At 44.4% G+C, this 22,632-nt stretch overlaps 2 protein-coding genes across 5 annotated transcripts; both read right to left on the bottom strand.

Annotated features, from left to right (window-relative positions):
• Positions 1–11,894: 11,894 nt before the first annotated feature.
• On the bottom strand, positions 11,895–15,209 carry LOC144716431 (pentatricopeptide repeat-containing protein At5g27110-like). Its single transcript, XM_078591537.1, has 3 exons — positions 14,467–15,209; positions 14,222–14,366; positions 11,895–14,151 (listed from the first exon to the last, which is right to left on the bottom strand). The coding sequence occupies exons 1-3, from the start codon at positions 15,207–15,209 to the stop codon at positions 12,070–12,072; spliced, it is 2,970 nt and encodes a 989-aa protein (XP_078447663.1). The 3' UTR covers positions 11,895–12,069.
• Positions 15,210–15,854: 645 nt separating this feature from the next.
• On the bottom strand, positions 15,855–22,396 carry LOC144700255 (uncharacterized). Of its 4 annotated transcripts, XM_078571722.1 has the most exons (15): positions 22,051–22,225; positions 21,847–21,883; positions 21,358–21,769; positions 20,108–20,282; positions 19,847–19,930; positions 19,542–19,783; positions 18,878–19,103; positions 18,143–18,222; positions 17,986–18,070; positions 17,679–17,810; positions 17,484–17,597; positions 17,354–17,401; positions 17,118–17,202; positions 16,897–16,956; positions 15,855–16,039 (listed from the first exon to the last, which is right to left on the bottom strand). In XM_078571722.1, exons 3-15 carry the CDS (start codon positions 21,576–21,578, stop codon positions 15,957–15,959), a joined length of 1,635 nt encoding a protein of 544 aa, XP_078427848.1. In that variant the 5' UTR covers positions 21,579–21,769; positions 21,847–21,883; positions 22,051–22,225; the 3' UTR covers positions 15,855–15,956. The 4 variants fall into 4 exon arrangements, with proteins under 4 accessions (XP_078427848.1, XP_078427847.1, XP_078427849.1 ...); XM_078571721.1 differs by adding an exon at positions 22,310–22,396 and having other exon boundaries at positions 21,358–22,193; XM_078571723.1 differs by lacking the exon at positions 21,847–21,883.
• Positions 22,397–22,632: the final 236 nt, after the last annotated feature.

Raw genomic sequence — 22,632 nt, 5'->3', positions numbered from 1 at the left:
TGAACGGAGAACACTTTGATACCAAAGAGTTCAGGCGTACCTCGGCACCGTAGTGCATGAAGAGGATGCGGGAAATTCCAATCGTGATGAGGCTTGGCGAATCCGGGCATTGAGCGGCCCACTAGACGGGACGATCCTGGGCGCTCCGGGCGTTGAATGGCCCTGGTTGAGACTAGATGATGTTGTCGCAGAGTCAGGCGTGGGCGAATACCCGCAAGCGCGAAGCGGGCATAGGGTGCGCGGAGCGCACGGAGCGCGCTGAGCAGCGCGCGGAGCGCCGGCGCGCGTGCGGAGTGCGCGGAGTGCGGCAGAGCGCACCCGGAGCGCACATAGCGCGTGCGGCTCGAAGCGTCGACGGCATCGACGATGAACCGTTGGACGGCCTTGACGACGTTGGTGGTCGGCGTGTGACGTGGCGGGCGGCCGCGTGCGCGGCGCAGTCAAGCGGTCGACGTGCGGCGTGTGCGGGCGACCAGGGGCGGCCCTAGGCGACACTAGATGGACGGCCGGGGCGGCCCTGGCGGGGCTCCCTTGGCGGCCCTGGGGCTGTCTTGGCTAGGGTTGGCTTGGCGGCCTGGGCTGCTTGGCTGGGCGGCCTGGCGGCCTGGCGGGGGCTGCTGGCGGCCTTGGCTGGGCGGCAGGCGGCCCTGGCGGCTGCCTGGGCGGCCTTGGCTGGGCGGCCACTGGCGGGCTGCCTGGGCGCCTTGGCTGGGCGGCTTGGGTGGCCTAGTGGGGCTACCTGGGCTGGGCGGCCTTGGGTGAGAGAGAGGGTGAGAGGGAGAGGGAGAAAGAGAGAGAGAAAGGAGAGAGGGTGGAAGGTCGACGTCGCTAGCGGCGGCGACGGCGATGGCAGCGACGGCGGCTGCGGCGGCGGCAGCAGCGACGGCTAGGGTTAGGAGGGGCAGGGGAGGCTAGGCAGTCCTCCAAGAAGAGTTAAACTGAAACTCAATTCTTGAAATTATGACTGCCTAAAAGTTTCTTGAAAACAATGGCCTTTATATAGGCCTTGGAGGAAAGAGAAATCGACGAGAAAATAAAGACGTGCGCCGTGTCACGCCAAAGGGCAGTTGTGAATCTGCCTTTGGCATCGTGTCATGACGCGCGTAGATGCGTGCGCGGGTGGAGACGTGCAAGTTGGCGGTTGTGGCGTGTCGGCTTTAGGGTTGACGCTGGTTGACCGTGGTCCAAAGCATGCGTGTTGACTCTGGTTGACCGTGGTGACGCGTTTGTCGATGAGATGTTGGCGTCTTCGCCATCAGATTTTATGTATATTGAAGCTCTTACACAAGCACTAGTTATATAAGCTCACTAACAGAGTCTTCCTCTAAAACGTTTGTCAGCCACTTCCGACCATGCCAGGGTGGTGTGCTTGGTCAATGGATTTAAAAGAAACTAGTGGTCATCTATTTTGCTTGAAACTCTTAGGTACTAAATTAAATTCCACTGCTTCTGAAAGGAATTGATAGTTATTTTTTAGTTCATAAAATTTTGGTTCACTGTTTTTGGGTATTAAAGTAGTTATATTTTTTCTCAAATAGTTACTAGGTATTTTATGAATAAAAAATAAGCAAAGCTAGGTTAATTAAATCACTATTACTAATGCGACAATTTGACTTAGAAATTAACAATAGACACAGATTTGGAAACTATCCAGATTCCATGTTGATACTTCAACTCCCATTTCAAAAACATTTTCAGATGATCAAATCCTTAGTCTGAACACTAGGAAGAACTTCCCGGTTTGTGTCATATAATAAATTACTTGATTTCATGAAGGAGCCCAAATGAATGCAGTGAGCACAAGAAAAAGAAATTTCTGAGAGAAGTCAAGTTCTCTTTTGGTTAGGATCCTATACTTTTCTGTATAGGAGTTGATCATATTTTTAGGGGATCTATCCCTGAATAGGAACATAAAAGTATTTTGGAATTTCGTCATTGTTATCATATATTATACATTTCTCTTCAAAAATTTCTACTTTAAAAGTTCTTTAGTGTGTTTTCTTCTCTCCCACCTTAATGAGAGATTTATTTATTTTTTATTAACTTCTTGAAATTTCAATGAATGGTGAACCTTAAAAATTATTAGTCAATGCATCTAAAACCAATTATTGATATTGATTTTTTATACTTTTGGGACATAGATTTATACAAAACCTTTTTCAACCATCATTTGGGCATGAATATTGTTGATTAGAGCATATATTTCTTAATTGTTTTCTTCATTTTTTCTTTTAAGTAATGCAAATGAGCCACGTCTTATAAGTGGCCCATATCTGTGTTTAATGGCCAACATTATGTGGGCCCCACGTACTCTGTAACTGGCTGGTGTTAAATCCAGCATGGAAGAAAGGAATGTATGTCTCGTTTTCTTTGTTCATACCCTAGCCGCCATGTATTCTCTGTGACCAACAGAAGGAGGAGCATCAACAGAAGAAAGTGGGATCTCGTCTGGTTTGTAACATGGAATCAGAGCAGTTTCTTTTGTAGGACGGAGGTTGTAATCTGCATTGTCTGCACCCTATGAGGTTTGTCTGTGACCCCCCTTCTTTCTGTTGCTTCAGCTTGTTGGTGTGGACACTCTACAAGGAGCATTCACAGTTATGGCTAAGGAGAAGGAAGAAGTTCATTCAGCTGAACCACAGGCAAGGGTTCTCATTTTTCCAGATATTGAACCTAAGTTTGATGGGTTCAATACTTATGAATGTAGTTAGTTAATAGAACTGGCTATTGAGGGAATATTTTTAGTGAATCATCTTAGCAAAGAACCAGTCATGAAAGGGCAGCCAAGGTACAAAATATGGCGAGTGGAGGAGGCACTTATTAGACAATGGATCCTTGGCACTATGGTTCCAGAGATGGGGATGAATATTTTATATTTAAATACAGTAAAAGATTTGTGGGAGGAAATCCAGAAGAATAGTTCCAAGAAAAATAATGATGTGCAGCTACATGACTGAAATCCAAGGGCAGCATAGGCAAAGCAGGGTCAAGATTCAGTCATGGCGTATGCTTGTCGCTTAAAGGCAATATAGAGGGAGATAGATCATTTATGGCCAGTTGAGAATCCTCACTCAGCAGATAGAGGGTATACTTTGAAGCGAAGGCTATTTTAGTTTCTCATGGGTCTCAATTCAGAGTGTGAGGACGTGTGGAGCCAAATACTCAATCAGGAGAGGATACCAGACTTAGTTCATGCCATTGACACGGTAGCTGAGGTAGAAACTCGCTTACGAGTTGGTTCAGATACTCAGAAATCAACCTAGACTGTATTTTCTATTAGGACTCATATTTGGACAGAAATTAAGAATAATACCCCATCTCATTCTATACAGCACCAACTCAATCTATACAGTAATGAAGTTCCAACCTGAAGACGACACCAAGTCAAGTGCAAGGAGCTGATCCAAGGGATGAGTTGTTCTGAAACTGCTGCAAATTGAAATAGCATACCAAAGAGACATGTTGGAAGCTTGCTTACAAGAACCATCAGTCATCCAAGAATGTATATGTTGCTACTTCGTTGGAAGGTGGAGAAAAAGTGCAGCCCAAAGATCAACCGTCAACCTCCTTGACTTGTTCAGGTGATTCTTATATTTTTTGTGGTACTACATCCTTATCTGTTGCAGATGGCACCCGGTGGATCTTAGACACGGGAGCAAGAGACCACATGACACTTGATTGTGCTGATCTTGTAAACTATAGAATTGTTGGAATTTCAAAAAAGGTTCTTACAGATGGTGGATGGTATATCCCCGTTGTCGTAATTGGTGATGTTGTGTTTAGCAAGCTTGGGATTTTAAAGGAAGTTTTGCATGTGCCATTCCTTAAAGCTCATTTACTTTCAATTCAGAAACTTGTTACTGATATTTAATGGAGATTTTTCCTTAATAATGATTCATGTTTTCTAAATGACAAGGTATCAAGGAGGAGGATAGGATCCATTAGACGGTAGATCGGACTGCGGGCATTGGAAGATTGTGCGTCAAAGTGTTTCTCCTTAGTGGAGAGTTAGACTGACTTGTGGGAGAAGATTTATATGCCCCTTAGGAGGATGGGGCACCCATCTTTTGATCTCCTCAAAGATCGTTTTCCTGCTATGTTTACTGGAATTAATTGTACTACTCTTTCATGCAAAGCCTGCCAGTTGGCTAAGCAAAGACGTTCTTATTTTAAATTGTTAAATGTGATATGTCTGAAACCTTTTGAAAATTATCCATAGTGATGTATGGGGGCCATGCTTGATATTTATCCTATTGGGATGTAGGCGGTTTATTCTATTTTTTGATGATTGCACTAGATTTATATGGCTTTATATGATCAAGTCAAAAGCGGACATTACCTGGATTATGCTGAACTTCTGTGAAATGATCAAGACTCAGGTCAAACAACTCAGGATGGATAATGGCAAGGAATTTGTTAATTCAACTGTGAGTTCCTATCTTTGAAGCCATAGAATAGAAGAGTCATCTTGTGTTTATACACCACATCAGAATGGACTGGCAGAGAGGAAAATTGGGCACATTCTCGCCTCTGCTAGGTCACTGCTGCTTCAGGAAAATATGCCAAAATATTATTGGGGAGAAGCAGTTCGGACTGTAGTCTATCTTATAAATTGAATTCCATCCAAGACTATTGGTCTTTATACTCCGCGAGCGTTGTTGACTCGTTTCTTCCTAGATGCTAGACTGGACACAGGTCTTCCACTAAGGCTATTTGGGTGTACAGCCTACATTCATGTCCATGGTTTGTCAGCAGGCAAGCTTGAGCCTAGAGCGCAGAACTGTGTGTTTATGGGATATTCCAGTACTCAAAAGGGATATAACTGCTATCATCTAGTAACTCAAAGGTTTTATGTTTCTGTTGATATCATTTTCACTGAAGGAGATATGTTCTATTTAAAAGAAGAAGATATGTAGTCTGAACATCCCAGAAGGTTAGAATCTAGTCCTCAATTCCTTGTGATACCCAAAGACGAACATCTTGACATAGAACCACTATAGGGAGATCTTCAACGTCAACCAATGAGTGAAGAGGAATTTTTTGGGGAAGAAGAGCAGACTTCACTAGAGAGCCTAGGAGAACTAAGTGTCCCTATACATTAGGAAGAGATGCAGCCAGTTGTGGAGGATGAGTTGATAACTGTGGAAAGGGAGAAAGCAGTGGAGAGCGGTGAAAATGATTCGGGATGGTCGATTGCTTTACGCAAGGGAATAAAAAGTTGTAGAACTGGTGGCAGGTACCCACTGGAAAATTATGTGTCTTATGAAAATTTGAGCCTGAGATACAAAGTTTTTGTGAATTTTGAGTGAGTACACAGGTGCCAAAGACTGTAGAAGAAGCCTTACAAACTATTGAGTGGAAAACGTCAATGGATGAAGAAATGGAAACTCTTAGATGCAATCAAACTTGGGAATCAGTGGAACTACCAACAGGTAAGAGACTAGGGGTTGTCGATGGGTGTACTTTACAAAGTACAAGGCAGATGGAACACTTGACAGATATAATGCTAGACTAGTGGCCAAATATTACAGTCAGTCCCAAGGAATTGACTACTTTGAGACATTTGCTCCAGTGGCAAAATTCAATTCTGTGTGAATATTAATTGCTTTGGCATCTAAGCTGGGTTGGATTCTATATCAATATGATGTCAAAATGTCTTCATGAATGGAGAATTAGAAGAGGATGTATATATGTCCGTTCCGCCGGGCCATAAGTTAACTAACCAAGTGAACATTGTATGAAAGCTAAGGAAGGCATTGTATGGGCTCAAGCAGTCTCCTATAACCTGGTTTGGGAAACTTTCTCCGGCAATGAAAGCACTTGGCTACATATAGAGCAATGGAGATCATACTATGTATTTTCAATTCAGTTCTGATTGTCGATGGAGAATCTTGATTGTCTATGTGGACGACATTATTTTTACTAGAGATGATAAAGATGGAATTCATACATTGAGTCAGAACTTGGCCAAACAAGTTGACATAAAGGACTTCAGAAAGTTAAGATACTTTCTGGGAATCGAAGTGTCATATTCACGCAAGGGGATATTCTTGTCACGACACAAGTATATATTGGACTTGTTGGAGGAAACAAAGATGATTTCCCCAAAACCAGCCGGGACACCAGTTGATATCCATGTAAAACTGGATCTTGGAGAGAATAGTGCAACAGTCAACAAAGAGTTGTTTCAGAAGCTAGTTGGTAAATTTATTTATTTTAATCACATTCGCCCAGATATTGCATATGCAGTGAACCAGTTGAGTCAGCTCATGAATGATCCTTGTGAAATTCATATGCAAGCAGCACGTCGCGTATTGTCTTATCCAAAAAGCACAATAGGCCAGGGTATATTGTTGTCAAGAGCTGGAGGGGGGACACTTTCGTTGTACTCAAATGCAGATTTTGCTGGCTCAGTTGTTGATAGCAGATCAACTACAGGGTATTGTAGATTTATTGGAGGGAGCTTAGTAACCTGGAGAAGTAAGAAACAGGATATTGTGTCTCTCTCTAGTGTGGAAGCTGAATATAGAGCCATGGTACATGGAATATGTGAAGCTATGTGGATTCAAGAGATTCTCAAAGAACTTGGCCTTCATTCAACAAATCAGCAATCTGATTCAACGTGATCGGACCAAACACATTCGCCTGAATAGACATTTTGAAAAAGAAAAAATTGAGGCTGGAGTTTTCAATCCAGTGTTTGTGGGATTTGCTGCACAAAAGGCAGACATCTTCACCAATGGACTACCGGGACCGCGATTCGAGAAATTGGTGGTCAAGTTGAGCAGAATTAACATCCATGCCCAACTTGTGGGAGGGGGCGGGGTTTGGGGTGGGGGTTGTTGATTAGAGTATATATTTCTTATTTCTTTTCTTTATTTTTCTTTATAAGCAATGTAAGTGGGCCAGTCTTATAAATGACACATATCTGTGTCTAAGGGCCCACATGACTTAAGTATGTGGGCCCAATACGCCCTTATAAAATTATTTCTATTTTGATTTAATGTCATGCACTTTCTCTGCAATTTCAAGTCAATCAACTCCTTTCTCAGTCCTCTTCCAATGAATGAATATCCTTTACAACACACCGTTCTAAAAATATTATTAATGTTTTCACTCTGACAGTTAAAAACTCTGCATTTCTTAATCGCTCGAAGCAAGCGATAGCCTCCTCTTATTTCAATCGCTCGGAGGTTGATGCGATTCATTGTAAAAAATGATATGTTCATGGTTTTGTTTTTTAATATATATTTTTTTAACCTCGGCATGTCGGGGTATGAGGATTTTTCCCCTAAAGAGAGCCAAGAGTTATAGGTGTATTTTTTCTGTAATTGGCTGGTATTAAATCTAGTGTGGAAGAAAGGAATGTATGTCTTGTTTTCTTTGTTCAAATCCTAGCTGCCATGTATTCTCTGTGACGAATAGAGGGAAGAGCATCAACAAGAGAAGGAAGTGGGATCTCGTATGGTTTATACCACGGATTTTTACAAAACCATTTTCAACCATCATTTGGGCATGAATATAAATTAACACCTGTTGATTACATGTCTAAGTAGGTTGAAGAAATCTTCAGTCATCCAAATGATCATAAAATCATGTTAATTTTTTTCAGATTCTTGAATATTTTTCATATTTGGATGTTCAAAAGCTAAAATCATCAATGGTTTATCTCATTTCAATCACTCACATCTCAGACCCTTACATAAAAAGTATGAGTTCATCATAGGATGACAACTCCTTATCATCCCAGACAGATGTCCAGATTAAAGTTAGGGATCAATATATCAAGAATATCCTTAAAACAATCATATATCCTGTTAGTAAGGATTGAAGTGAAAGACTACCTAATTCATTATAGACTTATGGAACAACCTACGAGGAACAAATTGGGTTATCACCTTATTGGCATGCCATCTTCTAGTTGAGAAAGAACATTTGGTTTATTGTAAAATCAAGAAATTAAATCTCTATTTAGAAGATGTCAAAAGTGATTGTGTCCTGCAGCTAATGGAGGTTCAATAAGTTGGGAGTAAAATATAATAAAAATCTAAGATTTATAAAGCCAAAATGAAAGCTTTTCATGGCAAGTTAAATTAGATACTTGTCATGAAAATCAAAAGGTTTTTCCTTATAATTCACATTTAAATTTGGTTGTGAAGAAACTTATAAGCTGATTGGATGTTCGATAAATTATCATGGAATTGTTAAATTATGGAGTTGTTTTGATTTCAGATCCAAAGATATGTTGATAGTTTAAAGTAAAGGAACATATATTTAAGCTTAAACGTCAACCGGTGGAAGGTGTAGTGGACTTTCATGACAATACTGGAAACTGATATTTCAATGATTAATTATCTCTAATTAATAGTATATTTTATTTGGTAATGTTTTCTTGCTTTTTATTTTTAAAATAGATAAAATAACTACTATCTATATCCTATATGATATCCTCACACCTTATTCTACGTATTTTACTTTTAACATGACTCTAAAAAAGGAGGAATAATCTGAACGTGTGCACGGATTCAAGGAGAAAGCATTGTCTTACTACAAGTTGAATGAACATAAAGAACCATGGTTCTCCAACACTTTTATTTGTCTTCTTCCATGTTTTATTGCATTAGTGAAATGCATGTTGATGGGAGGAAATATTTACAAAATATTTTTTTTCATGCATCATTTCACATTAGGACCTGAGAAATTTTTTTGTAATACTAAAATCTGTCAAAAAATTCGTACACATCCTTTAATCACTTTCATGAATATATTCATGCTCATCTTGGAGAATCCATTCACCTCATATCCAAGCAACAAGGATATTAAAGTTAGTCTCATGCGGCAAATAAATTTTATCCCATGATGGTATGAGCCATGGTCTAGAGTCATGTGATTCTCTTTTAGGTGGATAGGATATCTGGTATGGCGAGCAGACATGGAAATCAAAGTTATAAACTACTATTTTCCTAGTTTCAATTCCAAGTGAGCTACCCATTATACCACCTTCTAGTAGCAATCTTATTTAGTGTATTGGATCTCCACTAAGCAGAATCTCACCTAGGGTAGGGGTAGTCATTTATTCAAATCTTGAGCATAGAATCAATTTTGCTTGATCCTCCGAAAGATATGATCAAAGCTTTGTGTGTATCACCTTCACCCAACTCTAGTCTACCTTTACCATTTCAGCAATTTTTGCTTATTCTTATAGGTGCCCATATATTATCTATTAGTCATAATTACCTAAGATACAAATATATATTCATTGGCAAAAACATGGTGCCGGTTACATCCAACCCTGTGGTAATGCCCATAGACCTATCCAGCCGTGCCCTGGATGCCACCCTAGGGGGGTTTCATATATAAAGTGGATTGTTTATCAGCGTTTTAGGCGTGGAACGAGCATAAATATCCCAATTGCACTCAGATCCCACTTGTCCACGCCCATGTGCAAGAAAGAGAAAAGATACATAAGTGATACCTGGCAGGTGCTCTGAGATGGTCGCTCATGTCGGCGTATCTCCAGATCCCCCCGTGGCAGTGATGATGCATGGAGTGTGTGGAGCTCTTCCCGCCGTCGAGAAGTGTCGTCGATGAGGTACGTGGCAGGAATATCAATATTGTGGGAGAGCGCGCTCTCCGCCTCTTGTGCTTCATGCAAGACGCCAACCGCGGGAGCAAATCTCTAGGAGATGTACGCGTGCTAGCAGGAGTATGGGGAGCCGACATAATAGAGTCGATACGTGGAGTGCAGTCCAACCCGCCATCGGCAGATATCAGTGTTGCGGTGCTCGGAAAATTGGACGATCCAGCAAGAGGGTGAGTTCTCCCGCTGCCATCCCTCCATGCAATCCTCCAATCTCGCGGCCTCTCCTTCGATAGTGTGCGATGCATGCGAAGAGCCGGCAAGCCTACACGTTCCACACGCTAGCATCCACGAGCTGCCAGAGGGAGTTCCTGCCAATAAAAGAAAACGGAGGTAGGGGTAAGTGTGTATACCGTGTGGTTGGCAAGAGCATCTGCTGTTTGATTTCCCTCGTGTAGCTGGTGATGAACACTAGGTGTGGGAGGTCGGCACCGCATGATGTCCTTCCAGACCCGCTGAAGCCGCCACTAGGACCATTTACCTACACGAAGCATGTCAACTAATACATGTGAGTATGATTTTACGACGATATTGTGAAGGTTTTGTTCCGCGCAGAGGAGTAAACCATCACGTATTACCATAGCCTCGATTACTGTATTAGTCTGAATGTCATAGAAGGACAAAAAAGCAAAGATAATACTCCCTGTATGGTCACGGAGGATACCGCCCCCTCTAGTTGGACCAGGGTTCCCTTCGGCCACGCCATCCACATTCAGCTTGAGGGTGCCGATTGGCGGTGGATGCCAACGAACAATCTGTAGCCGAATGCGAGTAGGGGCGAGGGTCACCCGGATGCCCCGAGAGCAAAGGAGGTCATATGCGAGGGCTGAGCTGTGGGCGTGAGGAGGTATAAGATGTTGGATGCGCCGTATCCATAGCTTGACTCGTCGCATGACATCTAAGGCTCACATGGGAGTACCTACAAAACGAGAGGAATTTCTCCCTTTCCATATTTCCATAGTAATTAGGTTATTGGATGTGGAGGAAGGGGCTCCGTTTAGAGCGTGTTGGCGAGAGATACATCTTGCCAAAACACTCTAACAGTGTGAGAATAGGGGAGGTACCGAGGAGTGAACGCCAATGATGTGTAATTTGGCGCCAACAGCCTACGACTGTCTCACTAAGATATACTTTCACATATCTTTGTCTCTTTGTTTGTGTTTTCATGATATCACTCTTTCATGATATCATTGCCTTGTTATCTCCCTTTTTGTTTTGTCCACATTTTCACATCTGATTTCATCTTTTCAAACGAGTATTGCAAGGATATTATAATCACAATTTAATTGATCAAACACTTCCATATTTTTATTATAGAGTTTTCAATTTTTTGACCCTTTCAATAGGAAAAAAAAATAGAAGTCCAAAACGTTGACTAAAATCTTACAAAAGTTCAAAAGAATATATATATATATATATATATATATATATATATATATATATGAATATATATATATATATATATATATATATATATATATATATATGTAATTTTCTTTTTATAGAAAAATTTACAGGGTAGTAAAAAAGTTCTTATTCAGAATCATAAGTATTGGTATTTTTTGTTTAAAATCTATGATATGTTTTGGAAAACACTGAAATTTCTGATAAAATAAAAGATAAAACGAACAAACTAGAAACTCAGATGCTGACACAGGCACGGGAGGAAGAGCACTTGAAGAGAATAAGATGCAAAATCTTATACGATGATACTTTCAAGTTTTATATAATTCACGTACAGCCGGTCCATCATATGACATTGTAATAAAACATTTTACTATTCATGAAACAATAATGCAGTAACTTGTGAGATCAATGAATCAATAAGGTTCACTGTCAATCTATGCAAGTCTCATGTTCATATCTTAATAAAACTCACAAGCCCTACAAAAAAGAGAGAACTTTGGTTATTTGGATAATTTTTGAAATCAGGTCCGAGCTCAAATTTGCCTGAACACCACTGATTCAAGAACACACACTACATAAAAATCATGTCCATATCTCAATAAAACTCATAAACCCTTTTAAAAAGAGAAGAGAACTTTGATTATTTCGATACGTTTTGAAATCAGACCCGCGCTCAAATTTTCCCAAACACCACTGATTCAAGAAACTTACTACACAAAAATCATGTTCATAACATAACAAAACTCATAAGCCCCGTACAAATAGAGAACTTTAAACACTTAAATATGTTTTGAAAATCAAACCCATACTCAAAAATACCCAAACGCCATTGATTCAAGAAACACACTACATGAATTCTAGTGTAAGCATGTTTTCTATGAAACAAATAATGTCAACCAAGGGGTAAACAGCAACTATTCTTGAAGAAGTCCCACTCGTCCCAATAAAAGAATGAAACAAACTCGTCAGGCCTGTGTACACTCAGCATAAAATTTTTAAGACTTCGTCGTCGTCGGCCCATCCTAGACCAGCTTCTTGTTCTTCGTCTTCCCCATGTGGCACTGCAGGGCGGCGAGGCAGTGGCGGATCTCCGACGCCATGGCGTGGGAGAAGAAATCCCCCACAAAAAACTGCTGAATTTGCCCATCGAGCTCGACCCAGCTGCAGCCGGGAGTCTTCTTCAACCTCTGCGCCTTCATCTCCGCCCTCGCCCTGCGCACCTCCTCCCACCGCCCCGCCGCCGCGTACATGTTCGCCGCCGCCACCAGGCTCGCCTCCATCTCCTCCTCCCCGCCGGCGGCGAGCAGCCCGGCGAGCCGCTCGCCCGCCGCCAGGGCCCGGTGCTGCCGACAGGCCGCCACTAGCGAGCCCAGCATCCCCGCGTCGGCCGGCGCCTCGCGCACCAGCCTGAGCGCGTCGTCGAGCCGCCCGGCCCGGCCCAGCAGGTCCGCCAGGCAGGAGTAGTGCTCGACCCCCGGCTCGAGCCCGGCCTCCTTCATCTCCTCGAAGAGCCGGCAGCCTGGCTCAACCAGCCCACCGTGGCTGCAGGCGGAGATGGCCGCCAGGAAGGCGACGCGGTCGGGGACAACGCCGGCGGCCCGCATCCGGCGGAACAGCCGGAGCGCCTCCGGCGCGCCGCCGTGGGCGCCGTAGGCGCCCACGATCGCGGTCCAGGCGACCAGGTCCGGGCTCGGCAGCGCGTCGAAGACGGCCCGGGCCTGGTCCACGGCCCCGCACTTGGCGTACATGTCCAACGCCGCGCCCATGACCACGGGGTCGGACCCGAGCCCGGCGGCGAGCGCCGCGCGGTGGGTCTCCCGGCCGAGCCCGAGCGCCGCCAGCTGCGCGCAGGCCGGCAGCGCGCAGGCGAAGGTGGCCGCGTCGGGGCGCGCCTCCATGTCTCGGTAGACGGCCAGCGCCTCGAGCGGCTCCCCCGCCGCGGCGAGCCCCGCGATGGCCGCGTTCCACAGCGCCGGCTCGCGCCTCGCCGCCTCCGCCCGGGCCGTCTCCAGCACGCGGCGCGCGGAGCCCGGCCGCGCGCACTTGAAGTACATCTCCATGAGGGAGCCGGCGACGAAGACGTCGTCCGCGTCCGTCCCCCGGCGGAGGAGGAAGCCGTGGAGGAGCCGCCCCCGGCGGAGGTCCGCGGACCGCGCGCAGGCCATGAGGAGGCTGCTGAGCGTGGTCGCCGTCGGCGGCACGCCGACGGCGGCCATGGCTTGAAGCAAGGAGACGGCGGCGGCGGCGCCGCCGCCCGCGGCAGCGGCGCCTATCATGGAGTTCCAGCAGACGACGCCGCCCACGTCCCGGACCCGGTCGAAGACGTCCCTGGCGTCGTCTGCTCGCCCGGCCTTGCCGTAGAGCTCGATGAGGGCGGAGCCGAGGAAGGCGTCGAGGGGGATGCCGCGCCGGAGGAGCTCGCCGTGGACCGCCCGCCCGGCCGCGGCTGCCGCCGGCGGCGGCAGCCGCGCGCAGGCGGAGATCGCCGCGGTGAAGGTGACCGCGTCGGGGGGCGGCTCGCCGGCGGAGCGCAGGCGGCGGAAGGCCGCCAGCGCCTCGGCGGGCTGCCCGTGCTGGTAGTAGCAGGAGATGAGCGTGTTCCAGGAGGGAGTGTCTCTGTGTGGCATTTCGTCGAACAGGCGGGCGGCGGCGCGGGGGAGGCCGCGGCGGGCGTAGGCGGCGACGACGGCGCTGGCGACGGCGGGGTCGGCGAGGCAACCGGCCTTGGCCGCCAGCGCGTGGAGCTCGCCGGCGTGGCTGGGACAAGACTTGAGAACGCTGGGGAAGGAGAAGCCGTCGGGGCGGGGGTGGCCCGCGCGCCGGAGCCGCTGAAACAGCAGGCGCGTCTCGCGGTGGAGGCCCAGCCGGGAGAAGCGAGAGAGAAGGCCGTTCCAGAGGGGGACGTCCTCGCCGGAGAAGACGAGCGCCGCCGCCGCCGGCCGGCCGCCGGCGAGGTAGAGCTCGACGAGAGCCCTGGCGATGGCGGGGTGCGGCAGCAGGCCCAGCACGACGGCCTTCTGGTGGAGGACGAACCCCCCCCCGAACAACTTGGCCGCTGCGCAGGCTGTCAGCCGCGCCGCCAGCGCCGCGCTCTCCATCTCAGTCTGACGGAGTTTGACGCCGGTAAGGAGAGATAAAGAGAGGGAGAAAGCCCAGAAGACGGGGGAGATGTACCTGCGCGGCAGTAGGAGCAGGAGAAGCAGAGAAGCCAGCGGAACGCGGACGGCGGCTTCGGGGGCTCGGCGGCCGGCGGCGACGGCGGCTCCGCGCGCTGCTCGTTCTCTCCTTCTCTCTTCGGCGACGGCTGCTCCGGCACCACCTTCATCGACCCCAGTCCCCCTGGTAGTCTGCTCTTCGCCAGAAGTAATCGTTAGAGAGAGAGAGAGGCGTTAGAGAGAGAGAGAGGGGGGGGGGTTTACATGGGGAAGGCGAAGGATTGAATGCTGCTGGCGTCGGAGGAGCGAGGGGAGTGGACGGCGCCGTCGGGGCGGACGTCGGTAGCGGCGGCGCGTTCTTCGGCGACGGCGCGCAGAACGTCCTTCATGGCCTGTGCGTTGGCGCGCTCGGTGGAGGAAACGCGGCGGGCGTTGACGGACCGGCCGAGGCTCATCTCGCCGGACCGGCGGGTCGATCGGACGGCCGACGCGGACGAGCCCTCCGGCGGCGGGCTGGAGGAGTAGTCGGCCTGGTCGCCGGACCGGCCGAAGAAGAAGGCGTGCTCTCTCGAGAAGCTCGAATTGCCCATTTGAATGCTGAACAGGGACTCGTTGGAGGCCGTGCTCCAGTCCCCCGGAGCCGGTTTCGGTCTGGCGAAAACCGAAGCCGGGATCCGATTCGGATCGTACCCTTCGATCCCCGCGACCGGGCTCTGGTTCAGGCCGAGCAGTCTGCCTGAGCTGTCCGATGGAACTCGGCTCGGGGGCTTGTCCTCGGCAGGAGAGGAGCTCGTCGCTTCCCTCGCCTTCTCTGGTTCTGCGTTGACACGGTCAACGGCGTCTCCGGCGATCGGCTTGCCCATCGCCGTCGCGGTCAGCTGGAAGAAATCGTCTTCGGATGATGAGTCCGAGGATGTGGACGACGAGCGTGAGGCGTCGATGGCTGGCGCTTTGCTCGAGCTATCAACGGCTCCAGCACGACCGCCCGGCAAATCGATCCCCGCCATCTGATCACGACGGAGAAATCGAAGGATAGAGAATCAAATCGAGGATGAAATCACGATGTAGATGATAACAATGGACGAAAATTCTAGGTTAGATACCGGAATTCGACGTCAAAGCTTGAGGAACAGCAACCTAATGAGTACGAGGGGAAGATCAAACAATATCGAGAATCAAACGAAGAGTTCAGAGAAGGAAACAAAAGAGAACGCCGCTCATCTTCCCCAATCGTCAGTGAAACGACGATCAGGAATGAAAACTGTTGGAGATTGAGAGAGGGAGATAGAGAAAGAGGACAACAGATTGGACGGTGCGAGAATTCCGATCGTTCACCACCGACCAAATGTCGGAAGAAAAAGAAGAGCGAGAATTCCAGCCGCGCAAAGTCAGATCTAGTGAGAAGCGCTCACAGTTCTAGCGAGCCATCATCGCCTCCACCTCGAAAGGGCGCGAAGAATACGGAAAGATCACCCATTCAAACCGTCTAATTATAGTACGAATAAGGGAGGAAGACGAGTTGTCGATTCCCGTCACGTTATCCGTCCGTCCCGTCGTCCGTCCCGTATTAGAAGCGGAATGACGGTATTACCCCCCCTAACGTGGCCGTAACGCGTACTCTCTCGATCGATCGGGACTTCGAGACTGGGGAGAGGATGAAAGGATTAAATAATTTTTTATTATATTAATGGGAAGAAATTGGGCGAAGAAGAATTTATTTGTTTTTTCATAGAAAGGAAGAATATTTGACTAAGTCAGTGGGATGGCCGAAGATTGAGAAAATTCCCGCGAACTGGTTCTTGCTGTTGCTTGGCCTTCTGTTCCGACCCCGACGACTCTGCGTGACAAGTAGAAGCTTTCATGAGTAGAGAGAAAGAAGAAAGAAAGAGGAAGGAGAGAGAGAGAGAGAGAGAGAGAGAGAGAGAGAGAGAGAGCATAAGACGGGTACAAAAGAAACGCTTTAGAGAGGAGGGAAAGAAAAAAGATTCAGAGGAGAGATAAGTGTAGGAGAAAAAGGAGAGAGAGAGACGATATGAAGGAGATATATTAGTGAAAGGGAGAGAAGGAGAGAGGGGGATGGTGAGTAGACAACGAAAAAGGAGAGCGATAAGAAAGATAAGAGAAAGAGATAAGAGATTGGTGAGTGAGAAAAAGACATAGAGAGATACATAAGAGATAGAGATAGAGATAGATAGATATAAAGATACATATGAGATAGAGATAGATAGAGAAATACATATGAGATAGAGATAGATAGAGAAATACATAAGAGATAGAGATAGATAGAGAGATACATAAGAGATAAAGATAGATAGATAGATAGATACATGAGAGATAGAGATAGATAGAGACAAAACGGATAGAGATAGAAAGAAAGATATATAAGAGATAGAGACAGATCGAGAGATACATAAGAGAAAGAGATAGAAAGAGAGATATATAAGAGATAGGGACAGATTGAGAGATAATAAGAGAAAGAGATAGAAAGAGAGAGATATAAGAGATAGAGACAGATAGAGAGATACATAAGAGAAAGATACAAATAGAGAGATATATAAGAGATAGAGGCAGACAGAGAGATAGATAAGTGATAAGGATAGATAAATAGATAAATAGATAGATAGATAGAGAGATAGAGATAGAGATAGAGATAGAGAGAGAGAGAGAGAGAGAGAGAGAGTAATGAGTAATGACCGAAGAGGGACTTGATGGAGGGCCCTCTGGAGCTAGGCTTGGTTTTCTTCTTCAACTCAGCTGAGAAGAAGCCAGCAAGATCAAAGATTAAAATTTGTAGGATGAGAGAGCGAAAGAGGAATAAATATGGTTTCTGAATTATAAAAAGATTTATAACTTAAGACCTCTTTTAAAAAAAATTACGATAATTCTTCTACGGTGAGAAGCGTGGAATTACACACCAATGCCTTGCACTTCATGGTCACCAACAATTTCAAAATTCTTGTAAGTGTACCCCACAAAATTGATATCCTTTGAAGAGAGCATCTGCCATCAAGACCGTTAAGTAATGAAGGTCAATGCCTGGCATCATAATGAATATATAGACAACAGATTATTTAGAAGATTAGGCGACTGATTTTGAATCGGCTCCTTCAAGATATACTAAAATTAATGATGAAGAACGAAAAATTATTACTCTTCTCCAAGGACCCGAAGTCGAGGAAGTCTGAGTCTGATCGCATGACTGAAAGAAGAAAAAAAATTCGTAAAATCAAAAAGCCTGATGAGAGAAAAAAACAAAGATGTTAAATTAATCGGAAAATCACCTCCTCAAATTTCTCGAAATTCTGGGTGTCCAGCTCGTCATTAACCTCCGGTATGAAGGCTGCTTTCATCTGATATAACTTATTCCACTTAATTCCATAGAACCAAGGGTGAAGCTATAATAAATATAATGAAGGTCTGTGAGACAAAAGCGGGTCAATGAATTTTAGAAAATCGAGAAAATTACAGTAAAATACCTTAATTTCATTGGCCCCCTTTGTTCCCAGTCTCTGATCGACGTTGCAAAGCAATTTACTGATCAGATCTTTCGCCTCAAGGGAGAGATTTGCTTCTTCGGGAAATCTCAGGTGACTTCTCCAATTCACTATCTGAAAAAATAAGACGAAAACAGATGATGCTTCAGTAAAAGAAAAATCAAACGAGGGAAATTTCTAGAAACTGTTTCACATATTTAATCCGAGGAAAAATGAAATAAATGCGGATGAAGCCATAATAGAAATATGTTTTAGAAACTTTCCATAGTTGGCGGTTGAATTCCTTTACCTTCCGGCATGTAGACATGGGTTCATCTGAATAAAAAGGCGGATAACCCACAAGCATCTCATACATGATAGCTCCCACTGACCACCTATTTCAGGATTTAGTTGCACTTTAGAAATTAATTGTATAATAACTTAAGAATGAGGCGCTAGTAAACTACCAGTCACATTCCATGCCATAGCCCTTTTTTAATAGAACTTCAGGTGCAATGTAATCTGGGGTGCCAACAGTGGAGTAAGCCTGAAAAATATAAGCTATGTTTTAAACTTTTTGACTCAAGAGATGAAAATTTTCAAATGATTTGCACTATCTTTCAAACCCAAAATAGAATTTATAAAATGAGAATAAAATGGAAAAAACCTAGAGAGTATGTAGTTTTTTACCATTTCATGGAATGTAATCAAATGTCCAAACACAATCTTAATATCCAATAAGTTATAAAAGTCCCCTATATACTTCTTCAGGCATTATTAGTTCATAATTATGGCAGCCGATGTACTTTGAACCCAACAAGTAGTTAGCTAGAAAAAGACAGAGCATTTAGAACTTATTCCATAGATGTGAAGAGATACAGACATAAATTTCAAACATTTTTAAAATAAAAATAAATACATAACGCATTAATAAGTTATTGTATAGATGTGAAAAGAAGACATTAATTTTGATTATTTTCAAAATATAATAACAAATAACAAATATAGAGAGCATCTAGAATTTTTTCGATTTTTTTGAAAAGAAGAAAACATAGATTTCAATTATTTTGAAAATAAATTATCTCATAGATAATTTTTAAATACAGAAAGCATTTAAAAATTATCGCATAGATGTGAACGGAAGGAGACATGCATTTCATTTATTCTAAAAATATAAAAAATAAGAAATAAATAAAAATCACCAGCATTCTTCTGTTCCTTTGCCAGTGTTGCAGTTGTTGCTGCTGCGTTCGCTTAGGCCCAAAAGATCGCCCATCACCTGGTCTCACACTTTGACTCCTTGCCAAGGAAAAATCATATTCTTCCCACTCTGGAAGATTGTTGTAGTCTAATGGCTTACATAACCCAAAATCTGAAAGTTTCATATGCCCATTTCTGTCTAGCAACAAATTATCAGGCTTTATGTCTCTGCATACATCCAAATAAGCATGAGGGAGGATACCTCATAGTTTCTTTTCGGTTTGCGCAAACCATGAGAAAGAGAGAGAAGTAGACTGACAGATAGAGAGGTAGTAAGGTCTGGCAATCATATCCGATCAGATCGGATCGGATCTCGTCAAAAAGTTCGATTAATTGGAGAGATAAGGGGGGGCAATAGTTTCTCATATCATTACTGTTCTAATGATCATAACCAATCATGATCAAACCGACTGATTTATTCAAATAAAAAGATCTAACCAACTGATCATTCATAGCTCGATACGAAATTTTGATCGATCAAAACCACAAGGTCATGTTGATCATATGTTTTGATTGATCCTTCAAACCTCGATCACGATCTGCTCCGTTTCCCAGATTTTAATCAATCGTCCATCCTTACTACGTGGAGAGAGAGAAGATGGAAACCTGTGGACATAGTTATGCCTGTGAATGGACTCAATGGCCAGAACCGCCTCTGCAACATAAAATCTGGCTTCATCTTCAGTCAACGTATCTTTTCTCATGAGTAATGTCATCAAGTCTCCACCGGGCAGATACTCCATGATCAAATAAAGAAACTCTTCATCTTGAAAGGAAAAAAATAGTTTTACGATGCAGTTGCTATCAACCTCCGCAAGAAGATTCCTTTCAGCTTTCACATGCTCAACCTTTAAAATGCGAAAGCATATTTTAAGCAAAGGAAAATCGAAAAATGAACAAGATAGATATACCTGACCCCTACGAAGCATCTCTGATTTCTTAAGTTTCTTCATCGCATATACATTTCCACTTGACTTCTCCCTACAAATTCTAACCTGTAAACAGAAAAACAAGAATCATGATGCTAAACGCTTCAATGGGTTGCAAAAAATTAATACTCAAGCAAACTTTGGTATCGGATAAAAAAATCTACTTTGAAGGGGAGCCGGAGGTGGTCTGCTGATCAATCGAGAAAGATTGACGCGAGAGTAGAAGGAATTTTACAAGATTACCTCTCCAAATGCTCCTTTGCCGATCATCGTAAGCAAGTCAAAATCTCCAACACACATTTTATGCCTCTGAAGACGCATATATTCTGTCTCTTTTCTCTCCAGACGTTTAAGAATATTGCTCTGCTCTTCTTCAGAGACATTAGCATCAGCTAACTTTCTTTCCAAGGACCAGCGACTGTCATAAAAAAACATTGAAGAAAAAAAGAATAAAGACCAAGGAAATAAAAGTAAAGATATAAGTTTCTGCTAAGAGTCAAGAATTCCCTTTCCCGTTATGTATTTCATTTCCGTACGTCCCGTTATGATCGTTGTTTTGTTAACGTTGTCTGTTGACCGTTGTAGTGCCAGATTCGAGTCATAAAAGAACTTTTAGGAGCACAAGTGTTCTATAAGAAAAGACCGAAGCTTTTCCCTTCTTTGAACTCTCAACTGCGTCTCCCTTCTATTTCAACTCTCTCCGGGAAGCTTTTTTTAACTGGCATCTAGAAAGGACGTCTGGTGCTGAGTCTCCCACTGTTTGGTGTTGCTGGAAAGAAGACGACTGGCGAGTCTCCATTTCTACATCTGTGTCTACATTTCCTACAGTTTCTTACCGTACAAAGCGAGAACATTATGAGAAATTGAAGACAACGAGAATGTGGAAAGGTTGTCATAGGTCAAGGCCGATGAGAAAGGGCCCACTGTATAGCTGAAACAGTCTTAAAACGGCAGAAACAGAAGAACGAAAAAAGAGAAAACATATTTAAAGTGATTAATGATGTAAAAAAAATACTAAGGTTCTGATGGGATTGACTGTGAAGGCAGAATGTTTGATGGAGAAGAAAATATGATCAATTGGATTCAAGATTCAACCTTCGTATCACTCAAGTATATTATTAGCTTAGTTTCCGTAAAAGTCAAATCCACTAGCGACGGATCATCCTTTATTCATTTGTAAACACTGGCCCATGTAAAGAAAAAGGGGAAGATAATCTTTCAGGATCATAAAAAATCACTTAATTACATGCTCCTTTGTAATGATAATTTATTGAGAACAGGATCATCTGAATATTTTCGGAAAGCATATCCAATCAGAGCAGGATAGTCTTTACGTCGCTGGTCCCAAATTACAAATAAAAATTGCTATAGACTTGAATGCATGGAGATAGAAAGGAGCTCAAATTAACCAATGTAAGATGTTCTGTGTGATCATCCAATGTCTTAAATAATAGGTAAGAAAAAAAATGAAAAACTCACGCCCCACAACATACCGTTCTTTACGCTCCTGCAAACTCTTCATCTGTTCCTTATAGTGCTTTTCAATGTACTGCTTGGCCGCTGAAACCTTCTCTTTTGTAGCATCGGAGGGCGCCTCATCTGCAGCCGCCAGCTTTGACCCCTCTGCCCAATTCGAAGCTTCTTTTTTCTTGCTCGAAGATCTTAACCTTTCCCTAGGCTGGAATTTTTGCAACCAACCTCGCGCCGAATCCATTTCGGCCAATCCGAGTCAAAAACATTTAAAATGCAGATAACATCTTCATTTCACGGGATGAACCCGGGAAAAATCAATGATTCTCAGAGAGAATCTTCCTCTAGATCACCTCCCAAGATGCTTTTTCATTCCCCTCATCATCTACGGATCTCAGAAAGTTACCAGAGTAGGTTTCTTCTCATCTTTGACATCTGGCGAAGATCAGAAATTCAAAGAGGGAAGAAGATTTTTTCCGCTTGGTGAATTCCAGAGAAAATGACGTAAGAACCTTCTCCAATCTCCACCGACCACCCGGCATGTAGAACCTTGCAAAGAAACCGGAAGAAGAATGCAGAACCTATTTTCGGAAAGGAAAGACGCGGAAAACAAAATCGATGCGAAATTGAAGGTTCGGTGGACGGATGACGGTAGAACAACTGAAGATCTGTCGATTTCGGGAATGAAACAGTCAGTTCTTGATGAATGTGCTTACGAATTCGATCGAATTGGAGGCGACTGCGGCGAGTTGGCGGCGATCGAAGAAGGGGGCGGCCATGGATTTGACCACCCTAGGAATAGCCATGCGCCGCCTCCGTTTCCCCCCATTCCTGTCCAACCAGCACCAATGTCGAGCAACTGCCAAAACGGTCAGTACGTGGCTGTTCTAAGTGACTTTGCCCCAATACCATTTAAATATATAATGCAATGCGGGATTATTATAGTATATTCCCAACAGTGGCAGTGCTCCTAACCCTGCCTCAGCGGTATGGCCTTCGTCTCGGGCCTTGGGACTCTCACCGACGGCGGCATGGCGTGTTGCTGGCGGCATTTGGAAGGAGTTTAGGAGGTGGCACAAAGTTTTGAAGAAGCACAAAGATCTTTCATCTCAAACTCCTTACTGAGGTGATGTTTGTCCCTCTAAATGTCAAATGGATCCTTAGCCGCAATTAAAATATCATCGACATAAAGCAATAAATAGATGAATGGGGCCTGATAAATTCTTGAAGTAGACACAACAATCATACTTGCTTTGAGTGAAGTTCAAAGTGGTAATTAAAGAAGTGAATCATTTATA

The sequence above is a fragment of the Wolffia australiana genome, chromosome 2, assembly GCF_029677425.1.
Source record: "Wolffia australiana isolate 7733 chromosome 2, ASM2967742v1".
Lineage (NCBI taxonomy): Eukaryota > Viridiplantae > Streptophyta > Magnoliopsida > Alismatales > Araceae > Wolffia > Wolffia australiana.
Note: the sequence above shows the minus strand (reverse complement) of the source record. Positions and strands in the feature narration are given on the sequence as shown.